At 38.2% G+C, this 22,408-nt stretch overlaps 2 protein-coding genes across 3 annotated transcripts in view; both read left to right on the top strand.

Annotated features, from left to right (window-relative positions):
* Window positions 1-5,843, top strand: part of LOC121450883 (cysteine-rich secretory protein 1-like) — a 45,719-nt gene extending 39,876 nt beyond the window's left edge. For both annotated transcript variants that reach the window (XM_041656240.1, XM_041656239.1), the window contains exons 6-8: window positions 571-665; window positions 3,667-3,755; window positions 5,085-5,843. In XM_041656240.1, the coding sequence (XP_041512174.1) occupies window positions 571-665; window positions 3,667-3,755; window positions 5,085-5,212 (312 nt within the window). In that variant the 3' untranslated portion in view covers window positions 5,213-5,843. The remainder of the gene's footprint in view (window positions 1-570; window positions 666-3,666; window positions 3,756-5,084) is intronic.
* Window positions 5,844-17,847: 12,004 nt separating this feature from the next.
* On the top strand, window positions 17,848-19,101 carry Pgk2 (phosphoglycerate kinase 2). The gene has a single exon (XM_041656663.1). The coding sequence runs from the start codon at window positions 17,848-17,850 to the stop codon at window positions 19,099-19,101; it is 1,254 nt and encodes a 417-aa protein (XP_041512597.1).
* Window positions 19,102-22,408: the final 3,307 nt, after the last annotated feature.

Raw genomic sequence — 22,408 nt, 5'->3', positions numbered from 1 at the left:
ATAGGCACAGGACACTAGTTTTTGGAAAACACTTCAGTGTACGTACCTTCAAGGTAGTCAGCAACAGCGTCATGGTCAGTTTGATGTCTGACCAGGAATTGACTTGATATCCAGGTTACCCTTTGGCTGTTTATGTTCATAAACCTGAAGGGTTGGAAGCAGCGTCAGAGAAATTCCCCATCATACCAAGGTCCTCTGGTGTCTGTAGATTCTTTTATTCTTTTCATTGTGCCATGAAGCCTCCTGGCCTCAGGCCAGCCATCTTTATCCTCGTCATCTTGGAAACTGTCAAAAATGTTAAAGAACAGCTTCTCTGAGAAGGAGCTGAAGCTACTGTCAGCCTCCATAAATTACTCTGGGTGCTTCCTTATAATTTTGCCACACGAGCTGACCAACATCATCCCCTTAAGGCTGTTTTAACATCTGTAGATTGATTCAATAATTTAAATATGCCTATAAGGATTCTAGAAACAAGTAGAATATCAGTGCTTGAATTTTATATTTTCTATTTGTTTTTCAACATTATTTTTCTCTCTGACATGTGCCTTGTCTTCGTCTCTGGGTGTATAGCTAGTTTGGAATTCTTCTCACCAACTTGGATGTGGAGTCGCGGAGTGCCCTGACAACCCATTGAAATACTTCTATGTTTGTCACTATTGTCCTCCGTAAGTATCCACTTCAATTTGACATTTTTTAATGATCATAGTTTCAAAACAAATTAAAAACATATTTTACACATGAGAGGGAAATAAACCTTAAATATTCTTTAGAGTTGAAACTTATTTAACTGAATCTTTGAAATGTACAACTCAGCAGCTTCACGAATCACACTCAGAAGCTTTTCCTTTCCTTTCGAAATGATTTCTCTTCCCTCCTTGATGGCTGCTTCCTAAACACATAATACAGGGATTATGAAGCTCAAATTTTCAGTTTGTGCTGTGTTTGGAGGCTACAAAGCAAAATTTTAATATTAGACAAGAGGTGAGCATGAGTGAATGATGCAGATTAGTGATGTGATCCTTCTAATTAAGCTGACCCTACCCCTGATTATATAAGTTGTCATAATTTTTAAAATTCAGTGGCTGAGCAGCAGTAGTGTTTCACACCTTTAGAAAAGGCAGTCCGATCTCTGTGAATCCAACACCAGTCAGGGCCCCACGGAGAACCCTTTTCTGAAAAATCCAAAAAAGGAAAAATAAATAATTTATTGCCTTTGTTTCTGAGAATTTCATATAGGAGTGCCATGTTTCCATCATTTCCACACTTCCCTATCATCCTTCAAATCTTCCTCTCCTCTCCTCCACACCTTCTCTAAAAGTCATGATTTCATCTGTACACACACACACATACACACACATCAAAACATGTGCACACACAATATCACCAAGTCTATTTACAGTTGTTCTTATGTGATAGTGTTTAGGGTTGACAACTTGGGACTGGATACCCGATCAAGAGTCTTTCCCTGAAGAAAACTAGATCTTCCTTTCTATATAGCCTTTGGCTGTCACCCTTGGTTGCCTCCCTGAACTTGAAAATAAGTCTATTGTTAAAAACACATCAACTTCAGACACAGGAGTTGGAAGCATCCAGCTGGAATTCACCTGGAAGTTTCCTTCCTGCAGACTAGCTTTCATAGTATTAAATGGTGCTATGTAAGCTGCCATCGAAAAAAATTACCAAGAGTGTTATCTTTTTGCAAAATCGTAGTAATGACTGGCCTAGTTCTTATTTTTCCAAACTTAATTTTTGTTGCTTTGTTTATGCATATGCACAGTACCCCACAAAGACCAGAAAAGTGTATTAAATCCGATAGACCTGAAGTTAAAAGTGATTATGACCTAATTGATATGGTTGTTTGGGATCAAACGTGTATCCTCCAAAGGAACAGCATAATTTCTTAACCACTGAACCTTCTTTCTAGCCCCATGCTTCTTGCTTCTACCTGTAAGAATTTATTAAATCTTAGACTTCAAAGGCTCTTTCAGAAGTCTTTAATATATTTCCAACAGTTAAGAAATCTAAAATCTTAATTCTTTTCTCCTCAGAATTTACTAAAAATTCTGAAAATCATGTTTAGTAGAACTTAATTTTAAAGACAGAAATTCACTTCCCTTCTGTAATGGATGTTTGAGTTCTTTAAAAAAAATCCCATGAAAAAACAAATATATGTTCATAATCTGTATGTTAACCTAATTTTTCTTAATTAGCTGGGTGGTGGTGGCTCACGCCTTTAATCCCAGCGCTCGGGAGGCAGAAGCAGGCGGATCTCTGTGAATTCGAGGCCAGCCTGGTCTACAAGAGCTAGTTCCAGGAAAGGCTCTAAAGCTACAGAAAAAACTGTCTCGACAAACCAAAAGTATTTTTTTTAAATTACATCTGCATGTATGTTTGTCCTTGTGTAGTATGTGCCCATAGGTGCAGATGCTTATGGAGACCAGAGGCATCAAATCCCCTGGGAGTGCATTACAAACAGTTGTACATCACCTGAAGTGTGTGCTGGGTACCAAACCCAAGTCTTCTAAAAGAGGCATGTGCTCTCTTAACTGCTGAGACATCTCTCTGCGTCTATTTGTATCTTCTCAATACAAGAAACTTATGTAACACGTGTCTGAGAATCTTTTCAAATCAAGCCTTTTAAGTGATTCATTTCTACTCTGTCTGTGGGTGACACAGATGGTGTGGCATCTCAGTTGAAAAGGAAAGTCGTCTAAGAATTTTCAAGAATGTTTTTTTTTTTTGGCCTAATGAAAAATACAAAGAAAGAAGCCATTGCACTCTACCAGCTGTCTGGTCCAAATGAGAGGCACCTGGAGTCTGGCACCTAGAAGGATCAGATGAATAATGAAGAGAAGCACGTGGCAGAACTTGTACAACACTTTATGACTTTTCATTTTAAGATTGCTCAAACACATAGAGCAATATACAGAAGAAAGGGCCTGCTGCAAGTCCTTGGAGAATGTGTGCACACCCCTGCCACCCTTAGCGCAATGGAGAATCTCACTCCTCTATTTTCATATGCCAGTCAGTGAAGTGACGATCCTCCCGAGGCACAGGCTGTCACTATCAGAGTATTGCACTTTTTAGACGGTTATTATAAAGTGTTTTTCTAATTAACATTCTCAGTTTTTATAAGCATAAAAGTCTCATACCCACATGCTACCCCCAGAAAATCCCAAACATTACTGTGCTTAAATTCTTGAACCTCACCACATCATCATGGGGACCTCTCCCATACTCTAGGAATCAGGAATCATAGCCTTTTTCTAATTGTCTCTATAGGAAGCATCTTTTATACCTGAGCAGCATCCTGTGCTCCACTGCCTTAGGAATTTTCCAGGTTCATGAGGAAATGAAGAGAATGTTTCTACATTAAAGTGTTTCTAAACTTTTAGATTCTTATTTATCGTATTGCAATTGCTCACATTAATAGAATATGGTTGAAGAGTGAAGGTGTTAATTATCCCCTTATTTCACATCTATATCTGAATACTCTTAGAAAATGTTAGATTTTTATATGGCGTAGCTAAAGCTTTTAATAGCAATCCATATATATGTTTGTGTATATATATATATATGTGTGTGTGTGTGTGTGTGTGTGATATGCAAGCATTAGAGTATACAGAGAAAAAATAAAAATATTTCATATTTACTTTTCAATTTCAGTGGTAATTTGCTGAACAGGCTATACACCCCATACACAGTAGGAGACCGATGTGGCAGTTGTCCTAATGACTGTGACGAAGGAATGTGCAGTAAGTGTTATTAATATACAAATATAACAACATAAAATGACAATCTGTTTTAAGATTTCATAGCATGGCCTTATGTTCAAGAGGCAAAAATGTACTTAACATCATTCACTTGAATTACAAATTTTCCTTTGTTTAAGGTGTGTGTACTTTTGCCATTGAAAAACATGTTACATTATGTAGTCTACAGAGAGACCTAAAACCATTGCATACTTGTATCAGTATTGATATTATTGCTATTGGAGTCTAGAGAAATATTTCTGTGGATGTAATTCAATAAAATTTAAAGTGAATTTTCTTATTCTCTAGGTTAATAAGATCTTAAGTTTAGCATTTTAAGAAGAGAAAGCAATACAGATCTAAGTAGTTGAGGTAATAGAACACAGGTCAGGCCAGAGAAAGAAGACAGATACTACAATTCTTTGCCTACCAAGAAACTTAACACAAAAAATTCCTAAGGTCCTCCAGATCATCCTTTGAATTTTGTGTTACATTTTTATTTATTTGTGAATGTATACTTATTTCTCTCTGTATATGTATAGGAATATGCATGTATGCCATGGCATCTGTGTGTGATTGTGTGCTGAGTCAAAGGACCGATTATGTAAATTGCTTTTGTTCTTCAATGATATAGATTCAGAACAAGTCAGTTTTGTGTTACTAGTGCAAATATTATGAGAATGGGTTACAGAGAGAGGAAGTAGGTATATTAATAATACATTTCCGTATTTTCACATAAAGAGGTTAATAGACACAGTGGCTTAAATCATATTAATTAAACTTGTTTTGCTGAGAATATAGAGTTTAAATATTAGCTGTATTTAAGTTTAAAAATTACTTGCATAATGACTGACATTTTAAATAATGAGTTTCTTTTTAAAATATTTCTCTTTATTTCATATTTATAAATATTTGTGTGTACATGTGTGAATATATTTATGTATACTACATTTGGGCCCCATGATTATGAAGGACAGAAGAGGACACTTGGTTCCATGGAGCTGAAATTACAGGTGGCCGTAAGCTACCATGTAGATGCTGAAAATCAAAACCAGTTTCTCTGCAAAAAGAACAAAGACTTCTAGTTGCTGAGCCATCTTTCTCAACTCTCAATAGCTCAGCTCCTCAAAGAATCACTCAAGTTAGTTTTCTTAAGCCTTTCTTGAGTGAAGAAATAGATCAACTCTACTAAAAGGCATCTCACAAAGCCTCAGTTTAATGGAAATTCATCCATTTACTCAATTCCTTTCTCCACATTCATGTTTTATTTTGTCACTGTTGGTAGAGGAAAATAATAACAAAGTAATGAATATCTCTATTCTTTTTTTTCAGCAAACAGGTGTTACTATGAAGATAACTATTCTAACTGTCCATCTTTGAAAGCATCGGTAACCTGTCACCATCCGCTGACTGTTGAAAACTGCAAAGCTACATGCTTCTGTGAAGGCAAAATTCATTAAATTTCTAGTGCACGAGACCAGGGCCATGTGCAGGAAAACCTCCTCCCCACCTTAGTCTTCTCACAGTTCACCAGGAAATTCTAGGTATAATACACTCAAATGATTCCAAACAGTAAAGATTCATTTTTTCTATATCATCTCATTTAGCAGAAATAATCCATAACCAAATATTTTAAAATAACAAAATCAGTAACACCTTTGGGACTTGACCTCTGAATTCTGTGATGAATTTAAGCAATTCACTCAAACCCAAGATCATATGTAGTTTGTCTGTATGACTAAGGTCACTAAAACTCTGTCTTGGGAGCAATAATCACGTTCCCAGAACACAATGAAGTAAAGAAACAGCATATACTTCCACTGTAGCTTTTAGTCCTCTTTCCTAGCACTACCTAGCTAACTATCTCCAAAAACAAATGTGAATTAGCTCTCTTTGATTTCTTCTCAGTATTTACTCCTCTTCACATTCCCCAGAACTAGAATTTCAAATTCTGAACTTAAATTTGCCTTTAATTGTTAGGTATTTCATGTACCCTTTCAAAATGTAAGTTCATGAACAGAATTTGCTTTTTCAAATGACTCCATTGACCTTGGTTTCTTTTTAAAAATTAAATAAATCTCAATATTTGCATATTAATCCCTCTCAGTTGTTTGAATTGGTGATTTGGGATTTATTTATTTCAGCATGGTTCTACAATATTCATGATACCGCTTACTTAATTTTTATTTACATTAAGGTTTTTAGCCTTCCCAAGTGTTGACTAATAAGTACACACCTCAGGTGATAATCAATAATGGAGCTCACTCGACAAATACATCTGACCCCACCCTGACATACCATGTCCAACCTTCAGACTTAGCTCAGATCATACATCCTCTATGCCCACACAGACTGATGAGTCCCATGGACCCTAGATGACCTGCATAATCGCAACCTTAAGACATCCTGTGCACTGGGACAACTCTAAGATACCCTAGAATCTAACATTAGACATAAATCCATTGAAAAAAATCTACATTCCCTGGTCTCACTGCAAAATCATAATTATACAGTTCCAACAGTATGGCCCTGCCATGCCAAATCCACTAGTTTTGCAGAAATGTTTTGCAATCAGAATGAATGTCAGGTCTGAAAAAAATCTTTTAAAACATAAAATTTTATCAAGGAATTTGATTAGCTTAAAGAAGAGATTAAGAAATATCTCAAGTAGCATGAAGAAAATAGTGCCTGAGTTATGTCTTGTAGGGATAAGTCCCGCCCCTTAAGGGGCGTGTTCGCCTCGGGCTATTGTCTGCCTATAAATTTGGCGAGAGTGCTCCCAGCTGTCTCTTCTGCTTTCCTGGTCTCCAAGGGAATGGTGGTTCTGTAAGTCTATTTCTACATTAAAACTATATATATTTTTACAATCTGTCTGCATTCGTTTACGCCGCTACATTTTGGCACCCAATGGCGCCCCACGTGATGGACTAAACCCACTTAAAAAAACCTGAGAAGGCTTAAAAATAAGGGAGAGAGAGTTAAACACAGATTTATGCTGTTTGTTGGTGGCGTGCTGTAGAGAGATTTCCTGATTCAGCAACAGTAGCAGAAAAAACGCTGTGTCATTTTAAAGCGCGACTTCCTGGGGCTGTGCCACCATTGCGATCTCTGTCTGGCTCCTGCGGGAGACAGAGCTTTTGAATAGAGCATTTGGAGTAAAGTGCTATGATTTGTTTGATGGCAACTAGACTCGCTGTGTTCTCGGGTCTGCTTTGCTTGTTAGAGGCAAGCATGCGCTTTCATCTAAGAGAGGCTTCCTGACTCAGCTTTAGCTGCAAAGCCTGCAGCTCATTAAGAGGTCCTGCCACGAAACACTTAAACGGTGTTGACGAAAAGCTGAACGCATGCTTTTTGGTTATCAGCCTTAGCAGGAAAAAAGCTGCACAGTTTAAAAATGCCGGCTTTCTGGGCTGTCCTGCCAGGGCAAACTCTGACTCTTTTATGCAGGCAGTTCGTGCGGTTTGCAAGCACAGGCTGCTGAAGCTCGCTTGCTGGCAGGGACCTTGAAATGTCATACAATTGTTGCAGTAAACATGGCTACAGCCTGTATATCCGCCATGAGGATGGAAAGCTAAGGAATGGACTGGATCTAGCTGGCAAAGCCATGCCTTTAGTCCTACTGAGATTGCTTGGTAAATTAAAGGCTCGTGTGGTCAGAAAAAGAGAGATATACAGTAAAGAGAGATTCAAAGACAAAGAAAATTTCTAAATGGTTTGAAGTGTGTTAAAAATATACGCAGACTAAAATTTAAAGTTCTTAAGTAACAAAAAAAAATGGAAGATAGTTGTTGTGTGTGGTACACACCTTTAATCCCAACACTTGGTAGACAGAGGGAGATAGACCTCTGTGACTTCAAGGTGTGGTAGCACAGGCCTTTAATCCCAATGCCTGGGAGGCAGAGACAGGCAGATCTCTGAGAGTTCAAGGACAGCCTGGTCTACAGAGTTACTTCAGGTCAAAGATACAGAGAACCTATCTCAAAAAGCAAAAAGTTAAAAGTAAATATAAACAAAATAGAGGTTAAAATAAAACGAACAAAGATGGAAAATACACAGAGAATTTTGATACTGTATGGTATTATGCTCTCTTTAAATTGTTTGAATGCTGAGGAAGGAGCAACAGCTGCTAAAAGATATTTATTTATAAATGCTGCTGAACTAATCCAACATAGATATTTTGATGCCTTGACTTTGAAATTTGGATCTAAGGACATGATGCTTTGGAAAGGAGTTTTTTATTTTGTTTTCACAGAGGATGAGATGCCGTTCATTTCTTCTATTCCGATTTGGTATGATGGACCACGCCCTCCTGAAGGGTTGTGAACATCTTCAGAAAATTGCTTTGCTCAACTGCCAACTGAGATGAAACTAGCACACAGGTTATACCATGAAAGACCTAATTAACGATGCCCCCATTCAGCAGGAAGCAGTTTGGAGAGAAAAAACTGCACCCATGTTCCCAAATATTGTTTATAAATGTTCTTTTACATTTAAAGGGGGATATGATATAGATATGAATAATTTGCATTAGTATAGATTTTGCTTTATTGATAGAAATTTAAGGTCAATTTTGTTATATGTATATGTATTTCTGATCTCGATTAAGGTATTGTGATTGTGTAGTTCATTTAAAAATGTAATGTATATAGGTAATTAATAGATAATCATAATAGTCAAGTTTGTAGTCATGTTAGTTAAGATTTTCTAGATGTGTGTAGATATATTTTAGATAGGCATTCTTCATATCTTTCAAAGATTGTAGAATATGGCATTTTAAATGTTTTAATAACTGAGGACTTTTCATGACAATGAGACACTCTGCTCCTGGCAGTACCAATGTACTTCAAGAGGAAGATGGGCATCGAAGAGGTACCTTATGGAGTTTGATAGCCATTTGGGCAAGAAACTGCTCTTGCCTGGACTATTGCATAAACTGGACACAGAGAACCCGCAGAGAGAGGACTACTGAACTTACCTAAGGTGAGATGATCTTTTGGGGTTCCTGATTCATTTTGAAAGAGTCTGCGAGACATTCTGCAGGACACAACAGATAGTGACTGAACTGACTTTGAATTTTCCTGCTTTATGGAAATGTCTGCTGGATACCATGGGCCTGAAGGCTGAAGATGGATGCCCCAACGGTACAAAAGAACTTTGGGTGACTGTCCAGGCAGCGAGATGTCTTTGTCATTTCTAGAGTTTGAAGTTTCTTAGTTCTTGTTTACTTAGGTAATATTATATCTTTCTGGAGTCTTTGATGGAGTTAAGAATAGTTAGTTATAGTTTTCCTTAGTTATGATAAAGATTATTGTAACTTTTACTTGGTAACTGTTTTGTTATATGTAATTTTGCTATGTTAAAGCCTTTTTTTTTTGTTTAAACCGAAAAAGGGGAAATGATGGAGGAAGGTCATTGGCCAATAAAGGAACTGCCTTGGCCCATTTTATTGTTTGAAAGATAGGTGGGAGGAGTAGGCAGAACAGGACTCTGGGAGGAAGAGGAAGTGAGGTCAGTCTCGACAGCTCTCCTCTCAGGAGCAGACGCCTGAGAGAGACACCATGCCCCGCTCCCAGGATGAAGCTCCGACCCAGGATGGACATAGGCTAGAATCTTCCCGGTAAGCGCACCTTGGGGTGCTACACACAGATGATTAGAAATGGGCTAAATTAATATGTGAGAATTAGCCTAGAAGAGAATGGGCCAAGCAGTGATTAAAAGGATACAAGGTCCGTGTAATTATTTCGGGGCATAAGCTAGCCGAGCAGGCGGCCGGGGTGCTGCGAACACAGCCCCACCACCCTTATTACTACAATGTCTAATATATATATACACATATATACATACACATTGAAAATAAAATTATGAAGACAATTCAGAATTTGAAAGCTATGTTCAGGAAGAAAAAGAAACATTTTAATTTCCTTTAGGAAATTCCAGGGGAAAAAAAGATAGAATTGAAAAACTAGCCAAAACTCAGGGGAAGAATAAGCAGAATGTATGGAGAAGATGATAGAATATCATTACTTAAAGTAAAGACTGACGAATTGGGCTATTCAAGCAAATAATATAAAAAATTAAATAGGTACATACAGGAAAGGAACATGCAAAACTGTGGTGTACCATTGAGGCACCTGATCTTGGACTTACAGACACATAAGAAGGAGGATAGTTGTTTTCACTTTCAGTTATTCAGATAGGTTTTCTGGAAACAATCCTCTAGGTTGGCATTCATTGTCTTTTAGAATATGACATACATTGCAGCAGGCTCTTTCGACTTTTATAGTTTCCATTGAGAAATTACCTATTAATGTTACAGGCTTTCTTTTGTATTTGACCTGTGGTTTTAATTTTGCAGTTATCAGGCTCCTCACTTTGTTTTATATATTTAGTATTTTACATATACTATTTTGTGATTGTCTCTTTTTTGGTCTTGTCTATTCCGAGTTTTGTGTGCTTCTTCTATCTGTTTGAATGTGTCTGTTCTCAACTTTGGGAAATTTTTCCATGATCATGTCGAAAATATGATCTACACCATTGAACTGGAATTATTTTTCTTTTCCTCACCCAACCCCCTGCCAAGTCCATTCCATGTGCTGTCCACTTGCTTTCTCTCAAAAAATAAAATAAATAAAATAAATCCCTTCAGATCAGGCTCCTTTTAGAATAGATTGCTCTGTACTTAAGATCTAGAAAACTTCACACTCAGTGTATGTTTAGGTCACTCTGATGAATGCTTAAATCCCTCAATTTTTTGTAATTTGAGTCAGTGTTTTAAAAATGCTTTCAATTTTCAAATGATCAAAGCCCCCATTGTGTCTATATTTTAAATAAGTCTTTTATTAAAGCATAAACAATAACAATTGGTTAATAATAACAGTAATAAAAGGATATATATAGTCATTTAAAAAAGTACTACTAGTTTTATTCCTAAGATGTTTCTAAGATGTTTGCAGCGCAGCTGCTAGCCTGGCAGAGATGGTTGTCGGTCCCCAGGTGGGCTGGCAGAGCCTGCCATGCGACAAGTGGCTACAGTTTCCCAACAGCGCGAGGGCACACACCGCTAGGGCGGTGGCGGGGAGTAACAAACATATAGACAAAGAAAACAGCCATAAACATTTATTAAGGGAGAGAAAGAGAGAGAAAGGGAAAAAAAAGAGAGAGAGAGAGAGAGAGAAAGCCCTGTGTGTACACCGGAAGAGAACAGAAGGAGAGAGTGAAAGATGGAGGTGGAGGTCAGAGGTAAAAAAGGAGTGGGCGTGGCTAGGGCAGGGACCAAAAGAATAACATTTCCACATCTTGATTTTAGTAAAAAAGCAAATTAGACACCCCAGTTTGAAGGAATTGGGGAGGCAAATTCTCAAGACTGCTTCCGGCTGATTGTGGGTGTTGTCTTTTGTAGAAGGGGAACCCGAGAGAAGGCTTCGTGCTAGTCACATCCTGGCATGGCTGGTTTCTTTGCTTTTGACTGGTTTCTATGGCATGGGAATGTCTCATGTCCCTAAGGTATTGGCAGAACAAACAGCAAAGTTAAATTAAGGGGAAATTTTTTTTTTTTTTGGACCAGGGAATTGAGGGGGTATCTGACCTATTTAAGATGGATTTCTTAATTTGGCTCCCTAGAACTCGCAAGAACTCCTTGGGTTTGTGAAAACAGAAGTTTTAGACATATAATGACTGTGGAATAAGAGATAAATTTGATTTGAAATTTATTTGGTGAGGTCACCTGGCAAAACCTCAACCTGGCAAAACCTCTCAGCTGTCAAACTGTCAGAGATCTTTGAGAAGGATAAGATTTTACTTATTAAAAGTATAAGAAGTTACTGATTAAAAAGTGACAGAGAACTTACTTTGTTGGCACCCAGAGCTACTCTTTTTTGGGTCCTCCGTGGTTGCTGAAGGTTGCACTTGACCTTTGCTGTTTAGCGCAGGGCCTGCAAGACTGCAAAACACTCTGTGGCCTAAGTAATCTGTAGGAAGACAGGCCTACCTTGACCTGAGCAGCTAGGCTGTCGATTCCAGCAATTCTGTCCACGTCTAGAAATCTTTACTTTATTTGAAAGGCAGGAATACCCAATGGTCAGCGCTCTGCAGTCAAAGCGAAATGCAGAAGGACGTTCTGCACCTGTCTGTCTTTTGTCTTCTTTGGAGGGAGCAGAGAGCTGCTGCTAGGAGCCAACCTGTCTCTTTTTTTGTTGTTCTTGTTGTGAAAAGTTTTTAATAATTAAATACTTAAACATCACATTCCCCAGATCTCTGAGCAGTTCAGGGCTGGATTACATATAGTTGTAGTATACTGGTTCTTAGCAGGTAAGATTTACACTCGTAAAAGGGCAGAAAGAAGAAACTGCTGGCAATGGAAGGCTGATGTCAGAACTGACAATGGTAGCGAACAACTTAAGGGACTTAAAAGTACATACCAGTTTAAAATATGAGACTCATGTTCTGTAGTCTGAAATGAGATGTAATAAACAATTATTATACATAGAAAGAGTGAACAAGAATTGGGCAACATGGACGCCTCTGATGGGCCCTATCAAAGGCATACCATTGCTCAAAACACATGTAACAGAGTTAACATGAGGAGTTCAGTGAAAATGGGGTGAAGAGGCAAGGTAAAACTGGGAGTAAAACCATAAAACTGTGAGTAAAACCAGTAGAGTGTGGTCACGTGGCCTGGCTCTCAGCCAAGATGGCGAAAAGTGTCACCTGATCCACCTGGCCCTCAGCCAAGATGGCAACCACCACGTGTTGTGGAGAAAAAGTTTTTGTTTTGTTGTAGAGCCTCCATGACATAACAGAAGCCACAGTAGGGAGGGGCAAAAGGCTGGAATCGGAAAAAAAAAAGGCCATTTACTGTTTTTCTCTAAGTTATATTGGGTTGAACAGAGACAGATAAGTGTAAGGCATTAAAGCATGAGGCTGGAGTGATAGGTCTGGACGGCTTGGTACCCATGGCCAAAACCATGGAAAAACACTTGCAAAAAGGCACCTGAGGCCGTGAAGGCAAGGTGCAGTTGGAATCGACCACCGTAGGCCCTATAAGCAGGCATCCGAGTTTACAGGGGACAGTGGTATGGCCTAACTCAATCGGCCCCGCCTCCGATGGGAGGCAAATTCCCGGGCAGGGGGAAAACAACTGGCCTGCCTGCACTGTAGCGAGCTGTGCTCACACCGTAGTGAGGTATACCGAGAGAACAGGAAAGAACAGAAAGGAGAACTAGAAGCCCCGGGCTTCCAGGCACGAGAGAAATGAGGCGCCATTCCAACTAAAAAAATAGGAAAAGAAGAATCACTACCAAACTTCATCTACAAAACTGGTATTACCTAAAACAGAAACCAGGTGAAGAAACAATAGCAAGATGAAGAAGGGTGAGAAGGGGGAGTAGGAGAAAGAAGAGGCAGAAGAGAAGTAGGAGAAGAGAGGGGGAGGAAGAAGGTGAAAGTAAAGGACAATACTAAAAAAATATATTGATGATTATGATAATTCTGACCAACATCCCTAATGAACATGGAGGGCAATAGCCTTAATAAAATACTTGTAAACTGAACATGGGCATATATTTAAAAAAAAAGTCATCCACTTATATCATGTTAGTTCTATTTAGGAGATTCAGGGGTGGTTCACCAAACATAAGCCAACAAATGTAATATATCATATAAATGACTTAAAGAAAGAAAAATCATATGATCTTCTCAAGAGATGTAGAAAACTCCTTTGACAAAATCCAACATTGTTGTAGAATAATCCTTTTGTACACTATGAAGAAGTGTTTTTCTCATTGCTAATAAAAAGCTGACTGACTGATAGCTAGGCAAGATTTTGGGGACAAAGAGGATGTTGGGGAAAAGAAAGGAGGAGCCTGAGGAGTCATAGCAGATTCTGTGAGACATAAAGAAAACAGGATGAAAAGTACAGACATGAAGTAAACCAAACGAGTTTGGGGCAGCACAAAGATTAATAAAATGGCTTAATTTAAGTTATCAGAGCTAGCTAAAAATGATCCTAAGCTATCAGCTGTGAAATTATAATTAATAATAAATTTTCTGTGTAGTTATTTGGGAACTTGCTGGTATGACAGAAAAGTCTGCCTACAAATAACACCTAATATGGGACACCTACATCCATATAAGATCTAAAAAAACTTTCTAAGAGATTCTAAACACACAAAAATTGAGCCAAATGCAGTCTCATGTCTCTCACCTGGATGTGTCTGGTACTTGTGGGCTTGAGCAGCCAGGGTGAGTGCCTCCAGAGAGAACCCAAACAACACACCGTGAACTAAGCTGCGTGGCACATTTTAGTTTTGGCCATGTAAACAGAAAAGTTTACAGATACTTGGTAAAGATAGATCAAGACAAAAAATATTCTGAACAGGTTACAGTGTGTTTAAAAATGAACGGATGCTTGGGAGAGAAAAGTGAAATGGCATAGACAGTCATAAAACAATTCAAAAGTAATAAAATCTTTAAAGAAAGAGTAAAGTAATATAAAGGAAAAAGTCACACAAAAATAGAAAACACACAGAGAGTCTGGATTCTATATGTAATTGTGTTGTCTTTAAAATGTTTGGCTACTAATAAAGATGTGATAGCTGCTAAGAGACATTTGAAGAGACTGAACAAGCATGTGATGAAACTGGACTCTCTGAATGTGGCTGACAGTGGGGGCTGACTGAGAAGCCAATGATAATGGCACTGGGATTTGTTTCTACTGTATGTACTGGCTTTTTGGAATCCTATTCTGTTTGGATGCACACCTTCCTAGGCCTGGATGGAGGGGGAAGAGCCTTGGACTTCCCAAAGGGCAGGGTACCCTGCCCTCTCTTAGGACTAGAGTGGGAAGAGGGAGTGGAAGTGGGGGAGGGGGAGGGAAATGGGAGGAGAGGAGGTAGAAATTTTAAATGGTATTATTTATAAAGCAAAATAAAATAAAATGTTTGCCAAAATAAAAAAGACATTTGATGATGAAAGCTGCTAGATTAAACCAACCTATATATTTTTAAAATATCTTGACTTCAAAATGAAAGTGAAAAATGTATTATTTGCGGGGGGAGCGGAGTTAGGCTTTTACTTCCACAGCAAATGAGAGAGTGTGGCCATATTCCAGGTTGATATGGACCAGGTTTGATAGGGGAAGACCCCCTGAAAATCCTGGTTACAGACATAGCGAAATTAACTTAGAAAAACTATGGAACTCATAACATATATTTTACTTGCTCAAACATAAAACAGCAAATCATCTTTGGATAACTTGTGTACAACAGAGAGTCTATATTTGCATCAATGCAGGCATGCATTCCACCTTTAAAAGTTCATGTATTTTCACAATATGGGAACCAGACACCAACAAAAATCAATGGGCCCATTGATCCAGCATTATAGACTGCCTCTGTTATGGTCTCCTCAAAGTGCTGCACCCAAAATAGCTTCAAGACTGTTGACTGAGATGGTCCAATCTCACAAACTACTCTAGTCAAGACTCAACAATTATCCTGATTTTTTAAAATTTCCCCCAAAGATACCAGCACCAAACAACAATAGAAAGTAGTCTAAAAACTGATGTCAAAATTCCAAAGAGATGTGGAAGAGGTGTGTTTTAGTTAATCAATGGAATATGGATGTTTGTCATTGTTTAGGGAGGTAGGTAGCAAGTTTTTATTGGCTATAAAGAAATGGCTAAATAAAAATTCTAAATTCAAAGATCTCTTTCTAAAGAACAAAAGGCTGGTATAACAGAGGAATGATAGGGAGATGGTAGATTATTGAATCTACTTTAATCCAAAAAAAAAAACCCAACTATTAACCTCAAAACATTTTACATTGGTTTGGATTTTGGTTTATTAATATAAATGTCAAGTTATTTTTTCCTATACTATGTATAGGTGTATACTCTTGTTTGGGGTACTTTGCATATGAAACTCATTTTAAAAAGTAATGTATAATTAAAGATACAGTTTAGTAGTCACCTATAATAATCATATTATAATATGACTATGTAGTCATATTAGATATTATTTTAAGGTTAAACATTTATATTTAGATACATAGATGGTCTTCTAACACTTAAAAGATCTATAAAATATGGCATTTAAGGTGTTTAATAACCTAAGTCTTTTCATGACAATAAGTCACATCTGTTCTTGACAGTACCATTTATTTGAAAAGAGAATGATGGGTATCAAGGAACAGTCATATGGAGTATACTTTCTTAGTGGCAAAACCTAGCCATTTTGACAAAGAAACTGCCTTTGCCTCAGTTGCTGACAGTATACTGTCAAAACTGGACAAGCAGAATGCAAAAATGGGTGACTGCCACGCTTTGCTAAGACAAGGCAGAACAGTCCATGAAAATTCCCTGCTTCTCAAAAATATTTGTCAAATATACTGGTCTATAGGCCAAAGTTGGATGCCTCAATGTTACAAAAGAACCTAGGGTGACTGTCCAGGAATTCAGCTGTTTTACTGTCATCTCTCAATTTTGAAAGTCACTTGATCTGTACTTCCTGTTTATTAATGTTATATTATAACCTTCTGTGGTCTTTGATGGTGTAAAAAAACTATATAGTTCCAATTACAGCTCTCCCTAAATGTGGTAAAAATAGAATAAGGTATGAAACTCTGGACTATTCAGGAGAGGACTACTGATGGAGTATTTTCTCTATTTTGTCAAGTACAAGTGGACCAGCTATTATAACTATAATTCTTACTTGATAACTGTTTTTGTTGTATATGATTTTACTATATTGAATTTAAAACCTTCCTTTTTAATTAGACAAAAAGGAGAAAGTGCTGTGGAATAATTGTTCTGTACACTGTAAAGATGTGTTGCTCTTTTTGTTAATAAAAAGCTGATTGACCTATGATTAGGAAGGATTTCTGGGTCAGAGAGAATGCTGGGAGAAGAAAACCTAGTGTGATGGGTTGCTAGGAGACACCTGAGACACAGAGTGAGCAGGACGGGAAGTACATACATGTGGTAAATAAGCCTCAGGGCAGCACAGAGATAAATAGAAATGGGTTAATTTAAGTTATAAGCACTAGCCAAAAACAAGCCTAAGCTACTGGCCAAGCGTTCACAGTAAGCAATATGCCTCTGTTTATTTGGGAACTGGCTGGTATGACAGAAAAGTCCATCTACACAACATCCCTTCATGATAAAAGTCCTAGACAGGTGAAGAGGGAACTCAAGAAACACATATTTTCCCTTGATTTCTAAACCATACAAGGTGTAAGCCTAAGAAAGAAAACCAGGAGAAGGAGAGAGAAACAGAGAGAGAGAGAGAGAGAGAGAGAGAGAGAGAGAGAGAGAGAGAGAGAAACAGATAGAGAGAGAGAGAGAGAGAGAGAGAAGAAAAGGGACAATATCATCACTCCTGAATTCTTCAAGAAATGTGATGTTCTCTTTGCTAGGATCCTATGCTTTCTGCAGAAGGCAGCAAACATTCTTTCAGAGGAGTCTAAATATAAATAATTTTAAAAGTCTCTGGTAAGAAAAATGTATGATTCCCACACTAAACAAGAATATTTCACCATGCCTAACACCAAGCTATGACCGCAGCAGAAATATTTACCAAAGACAGACCTATCTTATGCTACCTTGGATTAAAAGAGAAAAGTACCTTGCTTTCAAATCTTCATCATTTGCATTACTGAGGATTTTATTTAATAGTATAACTGGAGATTGGATCTGGGGAAGGGTTATATGCTTGTTTATGCTTTTTATTTTTTTAAGAATAAAATAGGTTTGAAAGGAGTGTGAAAACAAGAACCAGGAGGAAAAAAATTCTGGCCATCTGGGACTTCTTTGAAAGTTTTTTTAATTACCCATCTAGTGCCCAGCTCTCTGTTTCACTGTTTAGTATTCTAGGATGGCAGTTTGAGTCTGTACTGGGCAAAATTTTCCAAATCAAGATAGACAGGATCGTGAACCAATCACAGAGCTGAATTTCCTTTCAAAAAAAGTACCATTGGCTGTTGTGCAGGAGACTTAGAACTCAGAGGGAAGAGGCGGGGCCAAGACTCAAGCGTTAAAACTTTTCACCACCAAGCCAGCCTCCTCGCAGCAGTAAAGAGGTTGTTTCAAAAGACCATTAAGATGGCTCTTTCTAGTAAGTTGACTTTGGACAAACTGGATGTGAAGGGGAAACGAGTCATTATGAGAGTAGACTTCAACGTTCCGATGAAGAACAACCAAATCACTAACAACCAGAGAATCAAGGCTGCCATCCCAAGCATCAAGCATTGTCTGGATGAAGGAGCCAAGTCTGTAGTTCTCATGAGCCACCTTGGCCGACCTGACGGTGTCCCAATGCCAGATAAGTATTCCTTAGAACCTGTTGCTGCTGAGCTCAAATCGCTGCTGGGCAAAGATGTTTTGTTTCTGAAGGACTGTGTGGGTTCTGAAGTAGAGAAAGCCTGTGAAAACCCAAATAACGGATCTGTAATCCTACTGGAGAACCTGCGCTTCCATGTGGAGGAAGAAGGCAAGGGTCAGGATTCTTCTGGAAAGAAGATTACTGCTGACCCAGCAAAAGTAGAAGCCTTCCGAACATCACTGTCCAAGCTCGGCGATGTCTATGTCAATGACGCTTTCGGCACCGCACACCGGGCTCACAGTTCCATGGTGGGTGTCAATTTGCCCCAGAAGGCATCTGGGTTCCTCATGAAGAAAGAACTAGAATACTTTGCCAAGGTATTAGAACACCCAGAGAGACCCTTTCTGGCTATCCTTGGTGGAGCCAAAGTGACAGACAAGATCCAACTCATCAAAAACATGTTAGACAAAGTCAATTTCATGATTATTGGAGGGGGCATGGCTTACACCTTCCTGAAGGAACTCAAGAACATGCAAATTGGTGCTTCCTTGTTTGATGAAGAGGGAGCCAAGATTGTCAAAGAGATCATGGCCAAAGCAGAAAAGAATGGTGTAAAGATAATCTTTCCTGTTGACTTTGTAACTGCGGACAAGTTTGACGAGCATGCAAAAGTTGGACAAGCCACTCTAGAATCCGGCATCCCATCTGGCTGGATGGGTTTGGACTGTGGTCCTGAGAGCATTAAAAACAACGCTCAGATTGTGGCCCAGGCAAAGCTTATCGTTTGGAATGGACCCATGGGGGTGTTTGAATGGGATGCCTTTGCTAAGGGAACCAAAGCCCTCATGGATGACGTCGTACAGGCCACCTCCAAGGGCTGTGTCACCATTATAGGGGGTGGAGATACTGCTACTTGCTGTGCCAAATGGGACACTGAAAACAAGGTCAGCCATGTGAGCACCGGAGGTGGGGCAAGTCTCGAGCTTCTGGAAGGTAAAGTCCTTCCTGGGGTCGAGGCCCTCAGCAACATGTAATGGTCAAAATAGTCTTGCTTCCTGTTTCCAGTATGGAGCGCTGAATTCAACTTAGTGCTTTCACATCTGAACTTAAATTCACGTCTCCTCTGTATCAAGCCCCAGGTAATGAGCAAACAGTGAGCCATCAGTACAACCGGAACACATCTTGGTAACTCTGTCATGTGTTTGTTACACTCTTAAAGATCTCATCAGGACTTCTGCTGTGCTTAAAAGGGAGGAAACTGTCTCATGACACCTATTAAAGAAGTGAGGTGAATAAGTTGGATATGTTGTCTTTACTTTAGTTCAACTTGATTGTTTTTCTTTGAATGTGGGAAATAACACCCAGTCTGTTACAGGGGAAGGATGGGCTAAAGGTTGTCTATGGGCTAAATGACACAAATTAATATCATTATGCAAATGTAGCTCATTTATAATTAGATCTCTACTAAAGTTTTCTTCTCTAAATAAGAAAAAGAAGTACTTAGTAAGCCAAATAGCTTTCTTTTAAAAAAGTAAAATCCACTGGTATCTCCATTAATGAGAAAACTAAAAATCAAATTCAGGGCAGGAATAAAACATTATTTGAGAAAGCAGACAATGTTTAGTAAGCTACAACACTTGAATTCTTAAAATAGGTTTATGAAATTAATAAAAAATATATTTTAGTATTGAGAAAACAAATCTATAAAAACTCATTTTAAAAGCAACAAAACATGTAAAAACCAAAAATATTTTCTGTTTAGGTTTTTTTTCTTCTGCTTCTAAATCTGTATGCAAAGGAGGACTTTTCCGATTTTAACTGTGAACATCTGGTAAAGCTCTTGGAGGAAGACCTGAGAAATGTCAAGGCCTAATACTGTTTCCATGTTTCTCAGGGTTTATTCACGAGAATTCATTCTCTCTAGGCTGCAGAACCGCTACTCTGGCACTGTTTCTCAAGGTGTTGTTGTTTTTTAGAATGTGTTATTGTCTTTTTGCTTTCCTCAATTCCAAGGCCACGGTTTCCCCACTATCTCAATTGTCTCTCACATTTAAGCAGATGTGTTGATCCTCAGTGTGTTTGCATTGTACCTCTTTGTAAAGCAGATATCAACTTCCATGTTCTTACATCCTGTAGAAAATATCAAAGTCTTTTTTTTGCTTATTTTCTATTTTAAATGTTACATTCTTAACACATTTTTAATTTAATATATTCATAATATTAATAGAGCCACATACTATATTATGGGGGATGGGATACTTACAGTATATTATCAGAATTTCTCCTTCAAATGTTGCTCACAATATTTTCATGAGTGGGATTATTTCACATAAGGGGTAAGCATCATATTAGCACAAAATATAGCCTCACTGTTAGAACATTGTATTTCCACATTTTCTATTAAATCATGTTTCCTATTACGGTCCTTACGGCATGGGCTAAGTCAGTTTTCCCATCGGGAACATATCATGATACAGTCAGATGTCTACATCCTTTTTTTTCTTGCTTAACACCTCTAAACTCCTTCTTCCCTGCTTTTATTTTTTTCAGTAGTAATCTAAACCATTTGGCTTTGTTATTATAATTGGGTCATTTTTTTTCTGTTGTTTTTATGTTCACCCGTTTAAGTTGTTTTAATTTGACAGACAAATTATGCTAGTCAGTCTTCCCTTTACAATGACACAGATCAGAAACAATCCTCCCAAAAGAGGAGCAGTCTATGCAGGCACAGGGTTTTGGAGGCTTCAATCTAGTTAGCTTGTAATGGATGAGCAAAAGTGGTTCACCTTGTTGATGGGGTGGGCACTTTTCCTTCCGTGTTTTGTTGTTGTTGTTGTTTACTTTTGCTGTGTTAGCTTCTGTTTTGTTTTATTATCTTTTAGAAGCCTGTTTGTTTTCTCAGGAGGGACAAAAAGGGAGTGAATTCAGACGTGAGGGGAGATAGTGGGGAACAGGTAGAAGTAGAGGGAAGAAAAACCTTAATGCTGGTATCTATGTGAGGGAAGAAAATTGGTTTTCAACCAAAGGGGGGGGGGATCTTTAAAACAAAAAATTAAATACAATCAATTAAAAATTAATGAATATCTATTTGGAAAGAAATAGGAAAACAAAGAAGGCCTGTTTTGGTAGTTTCCCCCTTCCACTTCTCCTTCAGCCTGATGTCTGTGTTGCCCACAGCCATGGCAGATGCTGAGGGCAGACTCTTCACAAAGCTATTAATATTTTGTAAAATTGCTTTTCAGTTTGTTCCTTACCCTTGGTGACAATCAATTAACAAGCATTCCTGTCCAACGCTACCCACGGAGCTAAGACTTCAGTAACCTTTTCCTAAAATAAGAAAAAGTATTATCTTATGAGGTTGTCAAAATACATGTTTTTTTAAAATAACATATCAGGAGAACAAAGTTCAAGAACTTATCAGAGTCAGGAATTGTCTGTCTCTGAGTTCCTTGATGCACATATAGGGTAAGAGCCACCCCCACTGTAGTGGAGGAACAGGTGGTGGGACTCTGCTACGGGCTTCAGCTCAGCCTATATGATTGACACGACCTCCTTGGATTGTTCATTCACATGTCTGTCCCTGCAGACACAATTTTATAGCTAGACTCCTCATTACAACTCAAGGATGAGGCCAGTTTTAACCCCATGGCCTTGCAGCTTTACAGTGCCAATATTCATGGAAGTATGCAGTGATAATGGCGGGAGTGTATTCGGGACTAGGGTTATCTCTAATAGCCTCAAGTCCAAGAGAAATATTACAACCAAGGCATCCCATGCTGTGGAAGAAAGCCTATAGACCTCTAGCATAACAGACAAGGACAGCGTCACCCATTATATTATGTAGCGTATGTTATGACTTGGATATACAAATATTCATTCCATTTACTTTGTAGTCCCACAGCAAAATGATAGGTAGTTGGGATCAGAAGAGGGAGCCAAAGCACCTTGTTAGATAAACTACCTACTATTTTATAAATTTTCAATGTCATGTTTTCCACCTTTAATATAATGCGAGTCAATCAGGTAAGTATGGACTTAATGTTCACAACATTAAGCTATCGTTGCTATGTCCTCACACATAAGTAAAATTAAGAGATCTATTATTATGGAGCAGAAAAAATGTTTAAAATGCAAGTGCCATGTAGCCTTAATACTGCAACTGAAGAAAAAAGAAACACAGTTAACATGCCTTACTAGTGTATTGAATTCCTGTTCAAAGATTTTACATTTTCCACTTCTACGTCACATCCCATTGCATATCCTTCATAGTAACACAATCTACACATCTAGTGTATTAAAATGACTATGTTGTAGCAGATCACCCAAGGAGAGGATTTTGCC

The sequence above is a fragment of the Microtus oregoni genome, unplaced genomic scaffold, assembly GCF_018167655.1.
Source record: "Microtus oregoni isolate MIOR12 unplaced genomic scaffold, Mior012 000007F_ref0000211, whole genome shotgun sequence".
Lineage (NCBI taxonomy): Eukaryota > Metazoa > Chordata > Mammalia > Rodentia > Cricetidae > Microtus > Microtus oregoni.
The sequence above is the reverse complement of the archived record's forward strand: the minus strand, read 5'-3'. Positions and strand labels throughout refer to the sequence as shown.

Bases quoted from the DNA above. Each gene is read 5' to 3' on its own strand.
- Pgk2 (XM_041656663.1), top strand. From the start codon at position 17,848: ATGGCTCTTTCTAGTAAGTTGACTTTGGACAAACTGGATGTGAAGGGG.